The following is a 19392-nucleotide window of genomic DNA, read 5'->3' as shown; positions in this document are numbered from 1 at the left end:
TCCCAGCCTTCCAGACAGGGGATTAAAAGGTTACCAACCTGATGAGTGGCTTCTTGTTTTCTTACTCCAGAAGTCTTCCATAAACTTGAGTGTGGTCTAACTTCTCACTAGACATAGAATTTACAGTGCAGAAGGAGGCCATTCGGCCCATCGAGTCTGCACCGGCTCCTGGAAAGAGCACCCTACCCAAGGTTAACACCTCCACCCTATCCCCATAACCCAGTAACACCACCCAACACTAAGGGCAATTTATCATGGCCAATCCACCTAACCTGCACATCTTTGGACTGTGGGAGGAAACCGGAGCACCCGGAGGAAACCCACGCACACACGGGGAGGATGTGCAGACTCCGCACAGACAGTGACCCAAGCCGGAATCGAACCTGGGACCCTGGAGCTGTGAAGCGATTGTGCTAACCACAATGCTACCGTGCTGCCCTCTAGGAGAGCCTGCACAGGCCTGGAGGTTTTATATATTGCCTGGCCAGGGGAGAGAGAGAGAAGCAGAGAGAGAGAGATTGCCTTCCAGCTACGACCTGACTGAAACCTTCTCAGAACTGAAGACAAAATGGAGCTCTGCCGAAGACCCGCCTTCTTTCCTGAAAGTTTCTGACTGGCTTCACCAATCACAGACAACAATAAGAGCTGGCTGAAAATCCTACATTCACAAATTGGCTGCTTCCCAAGTCTATATAAGTGACATCACAGGTTCTGCCACAGAATCTAGAAGGGACGCCTTGACCTGGTCCATCAGGACAGGGGAATTCCAGTTCTGTCTACAATCTGTAGTTTAACAGAAATCCCAAAGGTGCAGTAATGTTGTAGCAGCTAACCAGAATACTGTAGATCAAGGCAGGCAGCAGGACAGGGATAACAAGGGGAACACAGGGCGGGCAGACAATAGGTTTTACAACAATATCCTAACAATATGCTTATTGAAGACTTTAGTATTCCTCTTATATTGGCTGACAGTCTCTTTTCATGCTCTCTCTTTGCTTTGCTTATTTGTTTATCACTTCCCCTCTGGTCCTTCAATATTCAACCTGATTCCATATTGTATTTTATACCTTGCATCTGTCGTATGTGCACTTCTTCCTTTTCATCTTCATCTCTATCTCTCTTGGCATCCAAGATTCATTTGTCCTACCTTCCCACTTCAACGGAATCTACCTTGACATTGCCTGCAATACCTTTTTTGAAGATGGCCCATTGTTCAGCCACTGGCTTTTCTGCTAACATTTGATTCCAACTCACTTGACCTGACTCAGATTGATCCTCATCCCATCAAAGTTGGCTTTTCCCCCATTCAATTACTCCTGTTTTAGATTGTTCCTTGTCCTTTTCCATGGGCAACCGGAACCTTATGATACAATGGTCACTCTTCCCTAAATGCTCTCCCACTGATGTGTGATCCACTTGGGCCAACTCATAGTCCAGGGAATGAATTAGGGAGGAAATTCCAGGTAGCAGAAGGAACAGCCACCAATGGTGGAGCAGGTAAAGGAAGGTACAAATGTGAGAATTAGAGGATTGCAGAGATATTAACGGGTTGTGGGGTTGATGGAAACTATAGACATATAGGGCAGGATTCTCTGTTTTTGAGATTAAGGGCGCGATTCTCCGCTCCCCACACCGGGTGGGAGAATCGCGGGAGGGCCGGGCGACTAATTTCACGCCCCCCCTGGCGCCCCCCGCGATTCTCCCACCCCCCCCCCGCTCGGAAGAATCGACGCTCGCCGTTTTTCACGGCGACCGCCGATTCTCCGACTTGGATGGGCTGAGCGGCCTGCCGTTCGCGACCGTTTCACGACGGCAGCAACCACACCTGGTCGCAGGGTGGGCCGCAGACCCAAGGCCCGTTTGAAGCTTGTGGGGGGCGGAGAGGGGAGCGAGCATCACGGCCGTGCTCGGGAGGGGACTGGCCCACGATCGGTGCCCACCGAACATCGGGCCGGCGTCTCAAAGCGACGCACTCTTTCCTCTCCGCCGCCCCGCAAGATCAAGCCGCCATGTCTTGCGGGGCAGCGGAGGGGAAGACGGCCACTGCGCATGCACGGGTTTGAGCCGTCGTGACGTCAGCCGCGCATGCGCGGGTTGGAGCCGGCCAACCTGCGCATGCGCGGCTGATGTCACTTAGGTGGGCTGGCTGCGTCATTCTCGGCGCGGCACCTTGACGCAAGCGTCAAGGCCCGGCTGCCGAGAATAACGGAGCGCCGCTCCTAGCCCCCCGGGTGGGGGTGAATACAGTGAGAGGAGCGGCCTCCGAGGCCATCGTGAAACTCGGCCGAGTTCACGACGCCCTTCCCGATTTTTCCCGGGAGCGGAGAATTCCGCCCTAAGTGTTGCTGCTGGGACTGAATGCCATGCGATTCGGGTTCCTGTTGGGGACACTATTCGATAAGTGAGTCAGGACATGCAAATGGACCGGCACTTTGTCTGTGCAAATTCAGGGCAATTCCCAGCCCAGGTGGAGCTGTTTTTAAGCGCTCCATTTCGCACACACTCGCTGCAGCCACAAAGGTGGCTCACAGAAGGCCTGCCCCCTTAGGCCGGGAGTCCGAGGTGGACCCGCAGCTCCATACCAATGAGGAACAGAGGCACACCATCTTCCCCAGGGTGGGCCGCAGACCCAAGGCTGCCCTCCTGAACACCACCTGGGAGCTGGTGGCAGAGGCAGTCAGCACAGTCAGCCTCACAAGGAGGAGTTAGTTGGTGATGTGGAGGAGTGGGGGGGTCACTGGTGAGGCCTCTGCCATGGCAGGGGCAGAGAACCAGGGAGGGATCCAAAGGCCTCAATGCAGAGTCCTTTGGCTGGGATGAGCTCTGCTGATCCTCAGCTTCCTCTGCAGTGGGGGAGGAGTGCCGACACCTGGTGGGCCCTTGATTAAGCTTGGCCACACCCATCCCTTTGCTGATAGGGGTGGCATGGTGGCACAGTGGTTAGCACTGCTGTCTCATGGCGACAAGGACCCGGGTTCAATTCCGACCATGGGAAACTGTCTGTGGAGTTTGCACTTGCTCCCCATGTTTGCGCGGGTTTCCTCGGGTGCTCTGGTTTTTTCCCACAGTCTAAAGATGTGCAGCTTAGGTGGATTGGTCATGTTTAATTGCCCATTAGGGTGGAGTTGCAGGAATAGGATGGGGGATTGGGCCTAGGTAGTGTGGTCATTCAAAGTGTTGGGGCAGACTCGATGGACCAAATGGCCTCCTTCTGCACTGTAGTGTTTCTACGATTCTATGACAACTGTGGCATAAGGGTGTCCAGAAGGGCAGCCTGGTTGGACTTCCAGATGACCAGAGGCCTTCTGAGCATTTAAAGGACACAGACAGCACTCAGAAGTGTGAGCAGCCTGGAGCCTGTAAGTAACACCAAAGGAGTGCAGTTAAAAGACATACTGCAGCAATGGCGGTCTGAGCCAGGCCTCACTAATCCCGAGGGGAACACCTTGAGTCCACAGATTTGGCACCAAGTCACTCCCCAATCCTGTTTTTAGCCTCCCGCTCCCTCTCTACATCCATGGCGCCTGGTCCCCAAATACTTGTAGTAATTTGAGCCCACGTGACCTGAGAGGGCTGGAGCATCATGGAAGGACAGAGCATGAAGTGTCCAGCCCGCTAATCACATTTTATCACAGGATTTACAGTGCCGAAGGAGGCCGTTCGGCCCATCGAGTCTGCACCGGCTCTTGGAAAGAGCACCCTACCCAAGGTCAACACCTCCACCCTATCCCCATAACCCAGTAACCTCACCCAACACTAAGGGCAATTTTGGACACTAAGGGCAATTTATCATGGCCAATCCACCTAACATGCACATCTTTGGACTGTGGGAGGAAACTGGAGCACCCGGAGGAAACCCACGCGCACACGGGGAGGATGTGCAGACTCCGCACAGACAGTGACCCAAACCGGAATCGAACCTGGGACTCTGGAGCTGTGAAGCAATTGTGCTATCCACAATGCTACCGTGCGGCCCTTTAAATGTATGTAAATGCTGGTTTTGCCTGCCGCTGCCTGAACGGGGTGCAAGCCTCATGTTCACCACCAGCGATGGACCGGAGCATGGCACCGGAATCGGTGCCAACCCCGATTTGGGCATGACGCCCAATCCTCCGCCTGATCGTGATCCGTGTTCCTGCCGTTGTGAGGCGGAGAATCCAGCCCTGAGACACATGAGGTCATGGAGGAATCTGAAAAAGGATGGGAACTTTAAAGTTGCGACATTGCCAGTCAACTAGCATGGAGTAATGGTGGGCAGAGCTTGCTGTGAGCTAGTGACAGGAAGCAGATTGTTGAACCAGTTCATGCTTATGTAGGGTGGAAGATGGGTGGCCACCCAGAATAGCATTGGCATAACAAAGTTATTGTATAGAACTCGTGGGTAAAAACATTAAATATATCCTTAACTTTGATATGGCGATATAAAAATATTTCAGTAATTGTTTAGCTAGACACAAGTACCTCTGTATCCTTTGCTGATTGAGATACAGCTCTTGATAGCTTGGGGCTATCAGGATGTTGTGGAATGAATCTATTGATGTTTTCTGTAATCCAGACTAGAACACCACTTCCAGAGCTGTATAGAAATAAATTCAATTAAATAATGGCGGCAACAAAGTTATTTTCTGGAACTTCAAGAAAATTGACTTCTACAAAACAATACTTCCACTTCAACCCTAGCAACCAAGACCAGAGACACAAATATCCCCAAATACCACTCATGTGGAACAGATTTAAAACTGCAGGTGCCAGTGGGTGCTGTTCAAAGAGTCAAGAAAGACAAATATCGATGGGATTGGGAGGACAATTAAAATGAGTGAGAAATGCCATAATTGGCTCCGGTAAGAATGTTCCTACGTTTGAGAAAGTGTAAGTCAGTAAGAATCCGAGAGAGAGAGAGAGATGGAGAGAGGGAGCGAGAGAGAGATGGAGAGAAAAAGAGAGATGGAGACAGAGAGAGAGGTAGAGCGAGAAAGATATGCAGAGATAGAGAGAGATGGAGAGAGACAGAGCTGTGGAGAGGGAGAGATGGAGAGAGAGTGAGAGAGATATGGAGAGAGAGATGGAGAGGGAGAGAGATGGGAGAGAGAGGTGGAGAGAGAGATGGAGGGAGAGAGGGAGAGAGAGATGGAGAGAGGGAGAGATGGAGAGAGAGGGGGATGGGGAGAGAGAAAGAGAGGATGGGGGAGAGAGAGTGTGAGGGACAGAGAGAGTGGGAGGGACAGAGGGAGAGAGGGAAGGACAGAGAGAGATAGAGAGGGAGAGAGATGGAAAGTGAGAGAGGTATGGAGACAAGGGAGAGAGGTATGGAGAGAAAAGATGAAAAATAGAGCGTGCAATTCAACGACCCTGTTGCGCCTGGCATGGGTCCGGGCACAACACGTGAATCTCATGCAAGCTCCAAATCGGGCTCTGCACTGAGCCGATCGTGAGTCACTCAGTTCGCTCTCCCTGCATGACCTGGTGATCAAGATCTGAATATTTAAGTGAGCCTTCTGGTTAATTTACATAACTGGGCACAGGATTCACCCAGCGACAGGTACTCACCCGTCTAGGAGACCTCGCCAGGGTGCCAGTTAGCGTTGGTCCGCACAAACATAGACCAGTCATAACGGCACCAGGGGAGTTCCCCAAGCCATTTGAGAACCTTGGTGGTCAGGGACAGTGCAGGGTAGCACCCTAGCACACCCCCTGGCAACCAGGCACCTTGGCATTTCCAGTCTGGCACCCTGGCAGTGCTATACGGTCACTGCCAGGGTGTTTGATGCACTGCCGGGGTGCCATGCTGCCAGGCTGCCAGTAAGGGTCCCAAGATGGCAATGCCAGGGGTCGGGCCTGGTGGTGGTGGTGGGGGGGCATGTTGCCTAGTAGAAATGGGGTGGGGAGGGGTTCCCAGGGACTTCCCCAAGATTCGGTGGGAGGTGGGGGGGGGGGGGGGGGGGGGGGGGGGGAAAGGAGATCAGGGTTGCCGGACAAAATGGCACCCAGGTTTGCAAGGAGGAAATCACTAAGTGCAACCAAGGTGGCATTGCCAAAGTGCCAGGGTGGCAGTGCCAATGTAACCAAGTGCCGGGGGAGTGCCAGGATACCACCATGCCCTGTCCTTAATCACTGGGGGAGGGGGGGCTTGAGCTCCTCGGTGACACCCCGTTCCCTGATGTGTCATCACGACTGGTTCACGACTTTGTGAACCAGTACCAAACAGTGCCCAGTTGAGGCCTCAATGGCAGGCCTTGGGAGAATTGGGAAAGCGAATATTTAAATAAGCCTAATGAATCATTTAAATACGCATGCCTGGATCTTGCCCAGAAAGAGCAAGGTCCAGATCACGATGCACCATGAGATTCCATTGAGTCTTGCAAGATGCTTCAAGCCATCACGAATCTCGATGCAAGCTACAATGGCCTCGTTCCAACACCAAGTCAGGCACAACAACACTGCTAAATCGCGTCCATGGTTATTGTGCATAGCAACAATAATTCCACAGACTAGGATAGCAAGAATTTGGCCATAGCAGGAACATTGAGAACAAGGTAATTGGCAAATGAAATAAGGGCAAGTGGTTAGGATCTGGAATGCACTGTCTGCAAGTATGGTGGAGACACTTATGGCTTTCGAAACTGAATGAATAAGTATCTGAAACAAAAATAATGCAGGGCTATGGGAAAAGGACTGGGTGAGCTGCTCTTGGAGAGTACATACATCGACACAATGGGCCAAATGCCACCTTGCTGTGATGTAACCATTTCATGATTCTATGACTATGTCATACCAGCTTCAAACGCCATATAGAAGACAGTCTTAAGCTGTACTACACATAAATAGCATGTAATTCCGAGAGAAGAGCACTTGGAAATAGGGATGTATTACTTCCATGGACTAAAAGGCTGTGGAAACTGATGATGTTGTGCCAAAAGCCAACTTCCATCTGAATCTCTTGGAACAATGTTAATGACAAAGTGCAGCCCAGGGAAAACACTGTAAACCATTCAAATTTTACAAAAATAATCCCTTGTCTCAAATCTGTTGGCATGCCAAAATAGAAACTGGCATAAGTTTTGCCTCATACCTTTCCTCTGCAATGGGCACCAACATCTGTTTAGATGCAGGCTGCGTTTCTCCTGGGTCACAACAGATGCCTGCAATTGAAACACCCTGAATTAGATTAGGATGAGAAGAGAAATAGTACTTTGCTTTGAATCTAATTTATCTGTATAATAGGTATGCTGCAAGGCCTTTCTTACAAGTGATACAAAAAAGCATGTTACAACAAAAATAAGAGATACAAACATTAACCCTGCCGCTAGCTATAAGACCACCATTTGCAATTTTAAAAAAAAACATTTAATGGAATGTGAGTGTCACTGACAAAGCCAGCATTTGTTTCGCATCCTAAATTTCCTTTGCGACGATGTCAGCGAGCACCGTCTTGATCAGCAGCAATCCATGTGCTGGAGGTGCACAGTGCTGTTAGGAAGGAAGTTCCAGAATCTTGACCCAGTGAAGGCATGGCAAGGTAGTTCTCAGTCATGATGGCGTGTGACTTAGAGGGGAACCTGCAGATGGTTATGTTCCTCCACATCTGCTACCCATGTCTTTCCAGGTGATGGAGATCACGGGTTTGAAGGTATAGTTGAAGGAGCCTTGGTGAGTTGCTGCTGTGCATCTTGTGGATACTGCATACTGCTGCCACTGTGTGCCATTGTTGGAGGGAATGAATGTTTAAAGTGGTGGATGGAGTGCTGATCAAGCAAGCTGATTAATCCTGGATTGTGTTGAGTTTCTTGAATATGTTGGTGGTAATCCACACAAATGGAGAATACTCCATCACACTCCTGATGGATGCCTCATAGGTGGTGGGCAAGCTTTGGAGGTCAAAAGGTGGGGTATTCACCAGAGTTCCCAGAATCTGACCTGCTCTTTTAGCCACATTATTTATATGGCTGGTCCAGTTTAGTTTCTGGTCAATGGTAACCTCCAGGATTGTTGATGGTGGGGAGTCCAGTGATGGTAATGCCATTGAATGTCAAGGCAATATCGTTAGATTCTCTTTGTTGGGGGATGGTCATTGCCTGGTGTGGTGTGACTATTTCTTGCCACTTATCGTTCCCAAGCCTAAATGTTCTCCAGGCCTTGCTGTACGTGGGTATGCTCTTGCTGCATATAGGTATGGACTGCTTCGGTGTCTGAACACTGTGGAATCATCAGCGAACATCGCCACTTCTGACATTATGATGGAAGGAAGGTCATTGATGAAGCAGCTAGAGATGGTTGAGCCTAGGACACACCCTGTAATTGGCTGGATTGGGTTTGTCCTGCCTTTTGTGGACAGGGCATACCTGGGTAGATGTTGGGTTGATACCAGGGTTGTAGCTGCACTTAAACAGCCTGACTAGGAGCACAACATGTCTTTGAGCACAGGTCTTCAGTGCTAATGCCAGAATATTGTTAGGGCCCATTGCCTTTGCAGTATCCAGTGTTTTAGCCGTTTCTTGATATCAAATTGAATCGAATTGGCTGAAGACTGACATCTGTGATGCTGGGGACCTCACAAGGTGATTGAGAAGGATCAACTACTCAACACTTTTGGCTGAAGGTGGTTGCAAATGCGTCAGCCTTGTCTTTTGCAAAAATGTGCAGGCCGCCCCTTCATTGAGGGTTGAGGTATTTGTGTACTCTCCTCCAGTTTGGATTTCATGCTATATGTACAGAAATCACATTTCTTCAAGAAGCAAGTCCTTTAGCCCATTCAAACACCAACACCTATGTGCATAATTTGAATTATTTTTCCGTCGATTTGTCTCCAGATCTGAAAATCAGATGTAAGTTTCTGTACTTAACTAATGGCTCTCTCATCACATTGCTGATGAACTATTGGAGAAATTAAGAACAATCATCAAATAAAAATAATGGGCACATTTTACAATGGGGGAATTCTGCAAAAATGTTTAATCAAATGTAACATGTAGTTATTTAATTAAATGAGTTTGGTAATTAAAAGAATTACATTCAACAAATCTATTCAGAATTTGGCAGTAACTGTGTAGGACATTGATGAATAAAAATAGAAACTATGGACTGGATACTCCGTTTCAGCGGCTAAGTGTCAGCTGAAACAGAGAATTTGTGGGCGTTTTACAACGCCAAAATTGGCGGCGCACCCTCAGCGATTGCGGGACAGGTGAGAAGTTAGCAGTGGTGCTGGGTGAAACTCCCGGCTCCCGTGCCAAAAACGGCTGGAGAATGGTCGGGTCCATGGCCGGGCATGTGCACGCCGACGACCTGCAGCGGTCGCGCCGTACAACATGGCATCGGCTGTGCACGGATCCGACCTGCCAAATGCGGCCACAGGCCAGCCCCTGACCACCTCCAGCCACCTCCCACCAGTCCCCCAACCCTCACAGAAGCTCCCCCACCCCCAGCCGTCACGCCAGGTTCCCGACTGCTCAGACCACACGTCGACCGCGCGGTCGGAAATTCGGCCCATCGAGGGCAGAGCGTCTCGGGATAGCCTTCCGATGATGCGCCAACGCCACTTCAACGCCATGCGGCGCACAACACGATGATGCCATTTCAGAGGGGCGGGAGACTCAAAAACTGCGGCCCCCGATTTGGATGTCGGAAGGATTTTCCACCCGGTTGCCAATTACGATATTGGCGTCGGGCAACGGAGAATTCCCCCCATTATATTTCTAGGAGATGTGAATTTATGGAATAAATGTAAAGAAATAAAACATTTTCCCCAAAATTAATTAAGTAGACTACTTGAAAGATTTGATCAAACAATTTCAATAAAATCTATTGTTGAAAAAATATATAAAGATCCACAAATCAAATATGGTAATTCAAAATGCATTAATGAAGTGGAAAGAGAGTGACTATTATAAAAATGGGCCAATTAAAAAAATATATATATTTAAGCTGTACTGGGTAGTTATATTTTTAAATCAATATTTTAAATTACTTGTTGTGGTGAGCTCGCCACCCTGTGCTGCCAAATATCTCTCTTTTCCCCTCATTCAGTAACATCTTAACCATCAGTCCCTCTTACCCGCTGTTATGCTGCCCTGAATCCTGCTATCATTATTGCTTCAAGCTGGCCAACAAAGATTAAGCTTTGGGAACAAGTGAAAAATAAACCAAGCTCCAAGCTTTAGAGGAACTAAATTGAGCAATTGGCAACACTAGAGCGAGATGATGACCTTGATTAAAAGCACCCAGTGAGAGGCAAGGTCTGAGTGTCCAAAGGTGTGAAGGGAAGTGGCCAATGGGCATGGATCAGAAGATGATAGGATATTATAGGCCCCAGAGTACATGAGCTTCAGATCATCTGACAAAACACTGGCAAGGAGAGGAGTTGAGAATGAGTTCATGACTGGAGATTAGAAGGAGGAAGGAAGAACAGGGTCACGTGGACAGGCAGACCACAGTTCCCAGTATGACCTTTGCTAAGTATGGAAAGGACAGAACTGGAGTAGGTCCTGGTGTAGGTTCTTAGTACTCCTACAGAATGATGGATGGATGGATGGATCGGAACAGGTTACTCAGTGACCCGAGGCAGGGTGCAAAACTCAACAAATTAGCACATCACAGCGATAGTTCCAATTCACTATGTGGGGGCGGTGCGGAATTTAAGTTGTATAGACTTGTTTGTAATCATGTTGCACTCACTTTCTACATCTTGCAAGCTTCATTTTCAATAATATGTCAAAAGACATGTGCTATGCATTACTGAACATGATCAGAATATGAAGAAATTAGGAAATAATGGGCATGGAAGACAGATTTTGAAATTAAATGTATGCCTTTAACTTCATCACGAAAACAACAGTTTTTCAATAGACAGCAACTTTTAGTTTGGAAATAAATAAGGTACACCCACAGAAGATGATTCTTACTGTTATGAAGGGACTGTTTGAGCTCTATATAGTAGGATTTCATGTAAAGTTGAGCATAACTGTACATAATGGATCAGATAATCAGAGTATGATAGTACCACTAAAGGATCAATAATAACATGTTGCAGACACTCACTTGTGTGAATGTAACCTAAATTTGGATGGACTCACCTGGTTCATTTTTAGATGACGCTTGTTCTGTATTTTCAACTTTCACTGTTTTCTAATTTGGAAATGGAAACAGAAGACTAGCTGTAAGAATGAGATTTGAATTTTAAACCAATTGTTGGTTGATAAATAATCATTAAATTAAAAGTAGGCACGTTATAAAAACTGCTAAAAATCAATTAAAAAACAAAAGGAATGCCTGCATTCTTCAATTCTGACTGAATTGCTGGCCAACAAACCCTCGAACCCAGAAATGGTGAACTAGACAATATTTAATCCCAGCTGAAAATTGTTCATATTATTTATAATTCCAGTTGAGTTGGGTTATTCCTCAATTGCACCCAAGAGATCTACCTACATAGAATATATGGAAGATTGGAGATAAAAGGGGCGTTCCTGGAGAATTTATTTTTAAGAAGAAATTGCAGCTCAAATGGACTCTTCCCCAGAAGCTATTCTGGACCATGTGACCACTAATAGAATGGGGATATTTAGAGAAGCCACCATTTCCATAAATACGTCAAAAAATGAATATTTTGTCCAATGTGTGTTTTACTGACACAAACTGATGTGGAACTCACGACAACAAGGGGTACTTGAGATGAATATTATCGGTGCATTTAAGAGAAAGCTGGGAGTGAGAGAGAGAGGAATACAAGGTTATGCTGATAGGCTTAGGTGAAGAGGGGCAAGTGGAGGCTCGTGTGGAATAGATACACTTCCATTGGTCAGGTGGAAGAAATGGTCTGTTTCTGTGCTGTTTATTTTACGTAAAGCAATTCAGTCAGTTTATGCAGCTAAGGTTTCGGTACAAGCAAGGTACATTTAGTAGTGGGTGAGTGAAATCTGTAAATGCAATGTGAGAGTCAATGATTGAGTTGAAGACCTTATTGGAAACCTTCTATCAGGCAGAAGATACAGAAGTCTGAAGACCCACACATCCAGACATAGGAACAGCTTCCTCCCCACAGCAACTAGATGCCTCATTGACGCTCCCTCGGACTGATCTGTTCCGTGTAAGACACTATTCACGATGCCCTATGCTGCTCTTCTTCATGTTGTATTTGCTTTGTTTGGCCCTTGTTCCGCACTGTATCCAATTACTTATTTTGCCGAGGTACTTGTACTTCACATTCACTGTAACTATCTTTTATTCTTTTTTGTCTACTGTGTACGTATGCAGCGCCGGCCCTAGGGTTGCTGGCGCCCCGGGCAAGCTGAACTTCGGCGCCCTTCGGGGTGGGGGGGGGTCGGATCGGGTCGGGGGGGGGTCGGATCAGGTCGGGGGGGGGTCGGATCGGGTCGGGGGGGTCGGATCGGGTCGGGGGGGGATCGGATCGGGGTCGGGGGGGTCGGGTCGGGGGGTCGGGATCGGGGGGGTCGGGTCGGGGGGGGCGGGTCGGGGGGGTCGGGGTCGGGGGGGGTCGGGGTCGGGGTCAGGGGCGGGGGGGTCGGGTCGGGGGCGGGGGGGTCGGGGTCGGGGGCGGGGGGGTCGGGTCGGGTCGGGGGCGGGGGTCGGGTCGGGGGCGGGGGGGTCGGGTCGGGGGCGGGGGGGGTCGGATCGGGTCGGGGGGGGTCGGATCGGGTCGGGTCGGGCGGGGGTCGGGGGGGGTTCGGGGGGGTCGGGTCGGGGGGGGGGTCGGGTCGGGGGCGGGGGGGGTCGGGGTCGGGGGCGGGGGGGTCGGGTCGGGGGCGGGGGGTCGGGGGCGGGGGGGGGGTCGGGTCGGGGGCTGGGGGGGCCGGAGTGACCTGGTATATGATCTGGACTCACCGATCGGCGGGCCGGTCTCTCTGTCGGCAGGTCTCTGACGCCGGTCACGCACTCATTGATGGCGCCCCCTAGCACATGGCGCCCCGGGCGACTGCCCGAGTTGCCGGTACCTTGAGCCGGCCCTGTACGTACGTGTACATTCCCTTGATCGCAGGAAAATACTTTTCACTGTACTTCGGTACATGTGACAATAAATCAATCAATCAATCAAATTAAATCAAATTTGATATGTATGCATCAACAGTTGTGCGATACTTTGACTTGCCTACAAAAGGTTGCCAACCAATATTTTGGATATAACTCTGTCTCTTACCTTTTTCAGTTCCTCTGTGAGCTGAGAGTCACCCCCAGATACGGTCTCAAGATGTTTGGTGGGCTGAGGGGGTTGTGGGGCAACTTTTGCTATCCAGGTAAACATCCTGTTTTAGGGGCAAACAGAGGGATAAATCAGAAAGCCAAAATTATGATTTTATAATCATAGGTTGTAAATAGGTATGATGTTATAAGTAGGGTATGATATTGTAACCACATTAATGTATCAGAATATGATCATACAACCATTAAGATATAAAGCAGACTTAACTTCAGCCCTGGACTTGAGTGACAATAACTGTCACTTTCCTTGCTTTCAAGTAGCATGCCCACTAAAGAATTAGGGGAGATCCAGAATTGGAACAACAATGGGGGTTCAGAGAGGAAGGAGAAATGCTAAAATGTGAACACTGAATAAAATACCCATCGAGCTCTTGAGTGGCACAACTGAGAATATTGGCTACAGAATAGTGGGACAATAAATGCCATGGACGTGCAACAGGATGGCTCAATCGCAAAATGTTAGAAAATGTTTTTGGAGAAATTCTCCACCAGGACAAGTGTGCAGAAATAGGAAGGCCCAGTGGAACTGGCAAGTAGAAGCTAGGTTACACTGGGTCCCGGTCAGCTTTGGCGCCTCACAGTCAGCTTTGTAAGAGGTGGAACCTGCACCTGCCCAATACAAGGCCAATAACATTGAGAGAACATTGAGGGCTAGGAATCCCAGAATTCCTGCTTCCCTAGCTCAAAAGAGACCCGGCACATTATTGGAAGCTGCTATACATGGTAGCACAGTGGTTAGCACTGTTGCTTCAAAGCGCCAGGGTCCCAGGTTCGATTCCCGGCTTGGGTTCCTGTCTGTGCGTAGTCTGCACTTTCTTCCCGTGTCTGCGTGGGTTTCCTCCGGGTGCTCCAGTTTCCTCCTACAAGTCCCGAAAGGTCATTTGGACATTCTGAATTCTCCATCTGTGTACCCAAACTGACGCCGCAATGTGGTGACCAGGGGCTTTTCACAGTAACTTCATTGCAGTATTAGTAATGTAAGCCTACTTGTGACAATAAAGATTATTATTATTACCTGGCCAAATGGTGTGTGCTGTTCTCCAGATACACAAGTGGTCCTTATGGGGTTAACACAAGCAAGGAAAGTATCCTGACCACTAAAGAAAGTTCACTGCTTGAGAAGGAACCTTATGATGGCATACAGAAAGTAAACCAGGGACAATAATTTCAGCTATTGAAGGTAACAGAACACAGTTGGAAAATTTAGGAAAAGGACAACTGGGGAAAATTTAGGAGAAGTTGGTGATTTGGAAGGATCGGATTGCATACACTGGGCCAAAAGAACAAATTGCACTTTTATAGCGCCTTTAACGCAATATGTCCCAAGGCAATTCACATACATAAAGGTGTTTAAAAGTGAAAATACCCATATTATAATAAACACTGACGATATAACAATGAACAGGCAGCACGGTAGCATTGTGGATAGCGCAATTGCTTCACAGCTCCAGGGTCCCAGGTTCAATTCCGGCTTGGGTCACTGTCTGTGCGGAGTCTGCACATCCTCCCCGTGTGTGCGTGGGTTTCCTCCGGGTGCTCCGGTTTCCTCCCACAGTCCAAAGATGTGCAGGTTAGGTGGATTGGCCATGATAAATTGCCCTGAGTGTCCAAAATTGCCCTTAGTGTTGGGTGGGGTTACTGGGTTATGGGGATAGGGTGGAGGTGTTGACCTCGGGTAGGGTGCTCTTTCCAAGAGCCGGTGCAGACTCGATGGGCCGAATGGCCTCCTTCTGCACTGTAAATTCTATGTAAATCTATGTAAACAGATTGGACAAAAATGAATATCAAGTCCATGAAAATCCATGGAATTTTTTCCAGTCTCTCAATGAAACTTTACACTTTTTTTCTGAGGGTTCTGCTGAACGCCGAAAAAGGTATCAGCAGGAGATTAAACTGGATAACCCCCCCAAAAAAGTCACAAAAATCACGATGCATGATGGACACACTACAATGCTGGCAGTATGTGAATTTCACACTCTCATATGTCTGGGTTCTGGATTGAAGTGGATAATCCTTCCTGTCCAGTAGGCAGGGTTTGTTTCTCATGGTGAGGCAAAATGCAACTGGCACAGAGGGCTGCTGTGTGATGAAGGAACTGTGACTACCGCCAGGAAGGCAAGGATTCACCTGCACTACCATCCAGGACCAGCGTGGCAGTCAGGGTGCCAGGCTCGCAGTGCCAAGGCGTCCATGTGCCAGAAGGAGAGACGGGGTGCTACCTGAGAGACCCCCCCGCCCAACGTGCCGTTACACTTGGTCCACATTTGTGTGGACCAGTACTAAATGGCGCCCTGGTGAGGGCTGAGGGCTCCCAGGTGTGGCCGTTGAGTCCCAGGCACCAGGAGAATCCACTGTGCAGTCGATGGCTAAGAAACTGGACAGGGGCGCTCAGTCACAGCCAGACATGTACCGGGCCCACATTACTGCAGTGCTCCAGGGCTTGGCTCAGTCACAAAGGGTCACGGCTGAGGGGATCGAGAGCATTGGCTGGGTGCTGACTGACCTGGGCCAGGCACGGAGGGACATGTTAGAGGCGCAGATGGAAATGGCACAGTACCAGAGGGACATTACCAAGGCAGTGAGGGGCACAGCTCACTCACTGAGGGATGTGCTCCTGTCTCAGAGCTTCATGGTTGAGGGTATCGAGACCTTGGTTCAGAGGAGGGCGAGCCTCCAGAACTGGCAGCGCCGGGTGAAAGTGGAGCCTCCAGAGCTCACTCCGGCCTCACCTCCATCCCATAGAGTATTCCTGGGGCCATCAATCACCCTGATGGAAGAGGACATTATGAGACCCATACCAGTGCCACCCACAGGGGGGGGGTGCTGGAACATCTTACTGCTCTGAATCCCCCCCAATTGACACTGGCGCATCTCTTGGGCAACAGGCAGATGGCACATCGTCACCTGTGACACCCGAAAGTCAGCCGGACAGATCCAGGTCAAAGCCCATCAGAGGACGGCCACCAAAGCATCTAAGGTCAGAGGGCAGAAAATGCAGCAAGTCGCCTCCGTGTCTGGTGTGCTCTCTGGGGTTACACCTAAGACAAGAAAGTTAGACACCTGTTAAGTTGGCACGGGTGCAACACTAAGGTGAGTGTTAGTGGTCAGGGCACATCAATCATATAGTCACCAACTTTCACACCAACATTCCAACCTGCCTCAATCACTGTTCTGAAGTGGTTAAGGGATGGGCTGGACTGGGTGTAGAGGGTGTGCTGTGTGGGAGTGTGTGGCACAGTGGTTGAATGGGGAGGGGGAGTGTTAGAGGATGAACGTCCCACCCGGGGTCACCCTCAGAGAGGTGGCAGGGAATGGGACCAGACGTATGAGGGTGCCTTGGATAACAGCTTAGCTACTGAGTGACCCATCACCGCTGACCATCTCCATAATGGCAACCCACCCCCACCCACCAGCGCACACCCCACCCCACCCTCCCAAAGGATATTTGGCCCGTGTGATGGAATGGACAGCACACATGCAGGGATCACACGGGTGGAGAGTGGAATATGATCCTAAAGGCAGGAGTCAGACTATCAGGTGCACCATCATTTCACATTGGGTCGTCATCATCCTCCATCCTGTGGACAAGTCCCGAAGATACTGCCTACCCAGGGCCAGCACCCTGTGGTGATGCCAGTGGGATGCTCAGAGAAAGTAGGGGATCTGGGATGGTGGGATAGAGTGAAGGGGAGTGGAACAGGGAAGGTGCAGTGAAGGCAGGAAAGACAGCGTTGTGCGCGCTGCCTGGATATCGGGCGCAGACGTGCAGCTGGTGGTCGCATACCGACCATACATTCAGGGAGTAGACCCCTTCCATTTGATGAAGGGCACCCCCTGATGAGCCGGTGCTCATAGGGGGACCTGCGTGCCATCGATCACCCCCAGACCTGGGACATGTCAGCGAAGATGGCAAATCCTGCTATGCATGGTTCACACTGAAGTTTACATAGTCCACTGCCCGGACACATAGCTAATCCATAAAATCACAGAGGCATCTGTGCGCAGATGTCTGCGAGATCCAAGACAGGTCCCTGCTTAGCCCCTGGAAAGACTCAGAGGCAAAGAAGTTAGGAGCGACCAACACCTTAACAGTCACTAGGAGTAGGTGTCCTCCTCCAAACCGCCGTGGTGCCAGATGCGCCACCATCTGGCACAGGTGGTACATGGTCTCCCTGGTTTGTCGAAGTCTTCGGCAGCACACGTGGTCTGGCAGCTTCTCGAAGGACAAGCGCTGACGGTGTACATGTGCCCTCATGCGGCACTGCCTTTGAACCTCCTCCACACCGCCTCCTCTGCCTGTTGGTCGGCTGGCACCTGAACCTCACCAGCTCGCCCCTGCTCGTCTGGGGCAGGTTCCTCTTGTGCAGGGTCCTCCCTGCGCTGGCCCTGTGCCTCCAGCATCTGTGCATCCACAACGGCAGCTGCAGCCAGGTAGATGGTGAGCATTGCTAGATGTACTCCGAAATTCATTCTCCAACCAGATCCAATGGGCTACATAGTGACCCTGAGTTGCACTTCAGCTCCACCTCCACATGTCTCCCCCAAACCCACCCCTCAGCCGTTCCCCCCGACTTGTTGACGTCTGAATAGCACATCTGTCCCCATCAGTGAGTGCCACCAGGCTTGTGGTGTGGGAATGCTCTATCCACACCACCCGTCCCTGTCAACAGGTGGTAATGGTGGCTGCCGCCACCCACGTCAGTGATAGGACACATGTGAGCAATGGACTGTCCTGTCTCCCCCAATGGGGTCAACTGTGGTTTACTCACTGTGGGGCAGATGTATGTTATCCCGACAGCAGGGGGAAGGAGGGGGCTATGTTATCCTGACAGTACGGTGGCACCTGGATGTGCAGTGGAGAGGGTCACGGTGTGCCACCAATTGCCTCCATATTTAGAGGTTTGTGTGTGGGCAGGTCCGACAGATGGGGTGAGCGAGGGAAGTGTGCGTCTACTGGGAGATTGGCTGCAGTATGAAGTTGGTCCTGAGTGTGACACACAGGTTGTGACAACGTGACCGGGACAGGATAGATGGAAGCAGGAGCACAATGGGCAGGCAGAGCTTGGAGACAGCTGGTAGTCCTGAGGGATGGGCTAATTGATAATGTCACTGGTGAGCTCTCTGGCCGGAGAGGGGCAGTGTGCCAGGGAGAGTACCAAACACCACAATGCATGTGTTCTTTGTTTGGGGTGGGCTCTGCTATTCCTCTGAAATGGGGCTGCACTTCTGATAGTATGTTCACCAGTGGTGCCAAACATCTTTCTCGATTCCAGAAGGTGCAGCTCGGTGGCACAGTGGTGAGCACTGCTGCCTCACAGTGCCAGGGACCCGGGTTCAATTCCGGCCTTGGTTCACTGTGTGGAGTTTGCACTTCCTCCCCGTGTGTGCTTGGGTTTCCTCCGAGTGCGTTGCTCCAGTTTCCTCCCACAGTCCAAAGATGTGCAGGTTGGGTGGATTGGCCATGATAAAATTGCTTCTTAGTGTCCATGTATTTACAGGTTAGGTGGGGTTATGGGGATAGGGTGGGGGAGTGGGCCTCTTTCTTTCAGAGGGTTGGTGCAGACTCGATGGGCCGAATGGCCTCCTTCTGCACTGTAGTGATTCTATGATTCTGTTCCATGATGATTGCACTGAGGAGTGTCAGAACCTGGTGGATCACTGATTGACTTGGCCACGTCCATCCCATTGATGATATTCCGGGGTCTGAGGGGCTCCAGAGAGGTAGCCTGGTGGGCTCCCCAATGATCAAAGGCTCTCTAAGCATTTACAGGACAGAGTGAACAGTTAGCAGAGTGAACAGAGTCCCCCTGTAACTTGCACCAAAGGGGCATGTTTAAAACACAAGACTGCACCACCCCAATCCGAAGAGGGGCACCCCAAAACCACGGAGTTGTCACCAAGTCGCTCCCCGCTATTCCCCTCAGCCCAGGCAGCTACCCTCCAGCAAGTGTGACAATTTTGAAGTCTTTTTAAAACTCTGCTTACCTTCTCCCTCAGCGGCCTTGGCGCCCAGGCATCATTTGTAAATACCTGCACAAATTCGCGCCTGCGTCACTTCTGCCTGAGAAAGCGGAGCATCGCGGAAGAGCTGCATATACCATGTCCAACTTGTTCATCACATTTAAATGCATTCACGTGCCGGTTTTTCGTGGTCCTGCCGGCGTGGGGCATAAACCTGGT

The 19392-nt window shown here is 50.1% G+C and overlaps 1 protein-coding gene across 14 annotated transcripts in view; it reads right to left on the bottom strand.

Moving 5' to 3' along the window:
* The window catches only part of LOC119971451 (cyclic nucleotide-gated cation channel beta-3-like), a 284057-nt gene that overhangs the window by 252866 nt on the left and 11799 nt on the right, over positions 1-19392 (bottom strand). For 13 of the 14 annotated variants that reach the window (XM_038806991.1, XM_038806994.1, XM_038806996.1 and 10 more), the window contains exons 2-5: positions 13151-13256; positions 11070-11121; positions 7070-7139; positions 4462-4576 (exon numbers count right to left, since the gene is read on the bottom strand). In XM_038806991.1, coding sequence (XP_038662919.1) covers positions 4462-4576; positions 7070-7139; positions 11070-11121; positions 13151-13255 — 342 coding nt within the window. In that variant the 5' untranslated portion in view covers position 13256. Of the gene's footprint in view, positions 1-4461; positions 4577-7069; positions 7140-11069; positions 11151-13150; positions 13257-19392 lie in introns of all 14 variants that reach the window. The other variant, XM_038807006.1, reaches the window with a different exon arrangement.

This window comes from Scyliorhinus canicula, chromosome 9, assembly GCF_902713615.1.
Source record: "Scyliorhinus canicula chromosome 9, sScyCan1.1, whole genome shotgun sequence".
Classification (NCBI taxonomy): Eukaryota; Metazoa; Chordata; class Chondrichthyes; order Carcharhiniformes; family Scyliorhinidae; genus Scyliorhinus; species Scyliorhinus canicula.
This window is presented reverse-complemented; position numbering and strand designations above follow the sequence as displayed.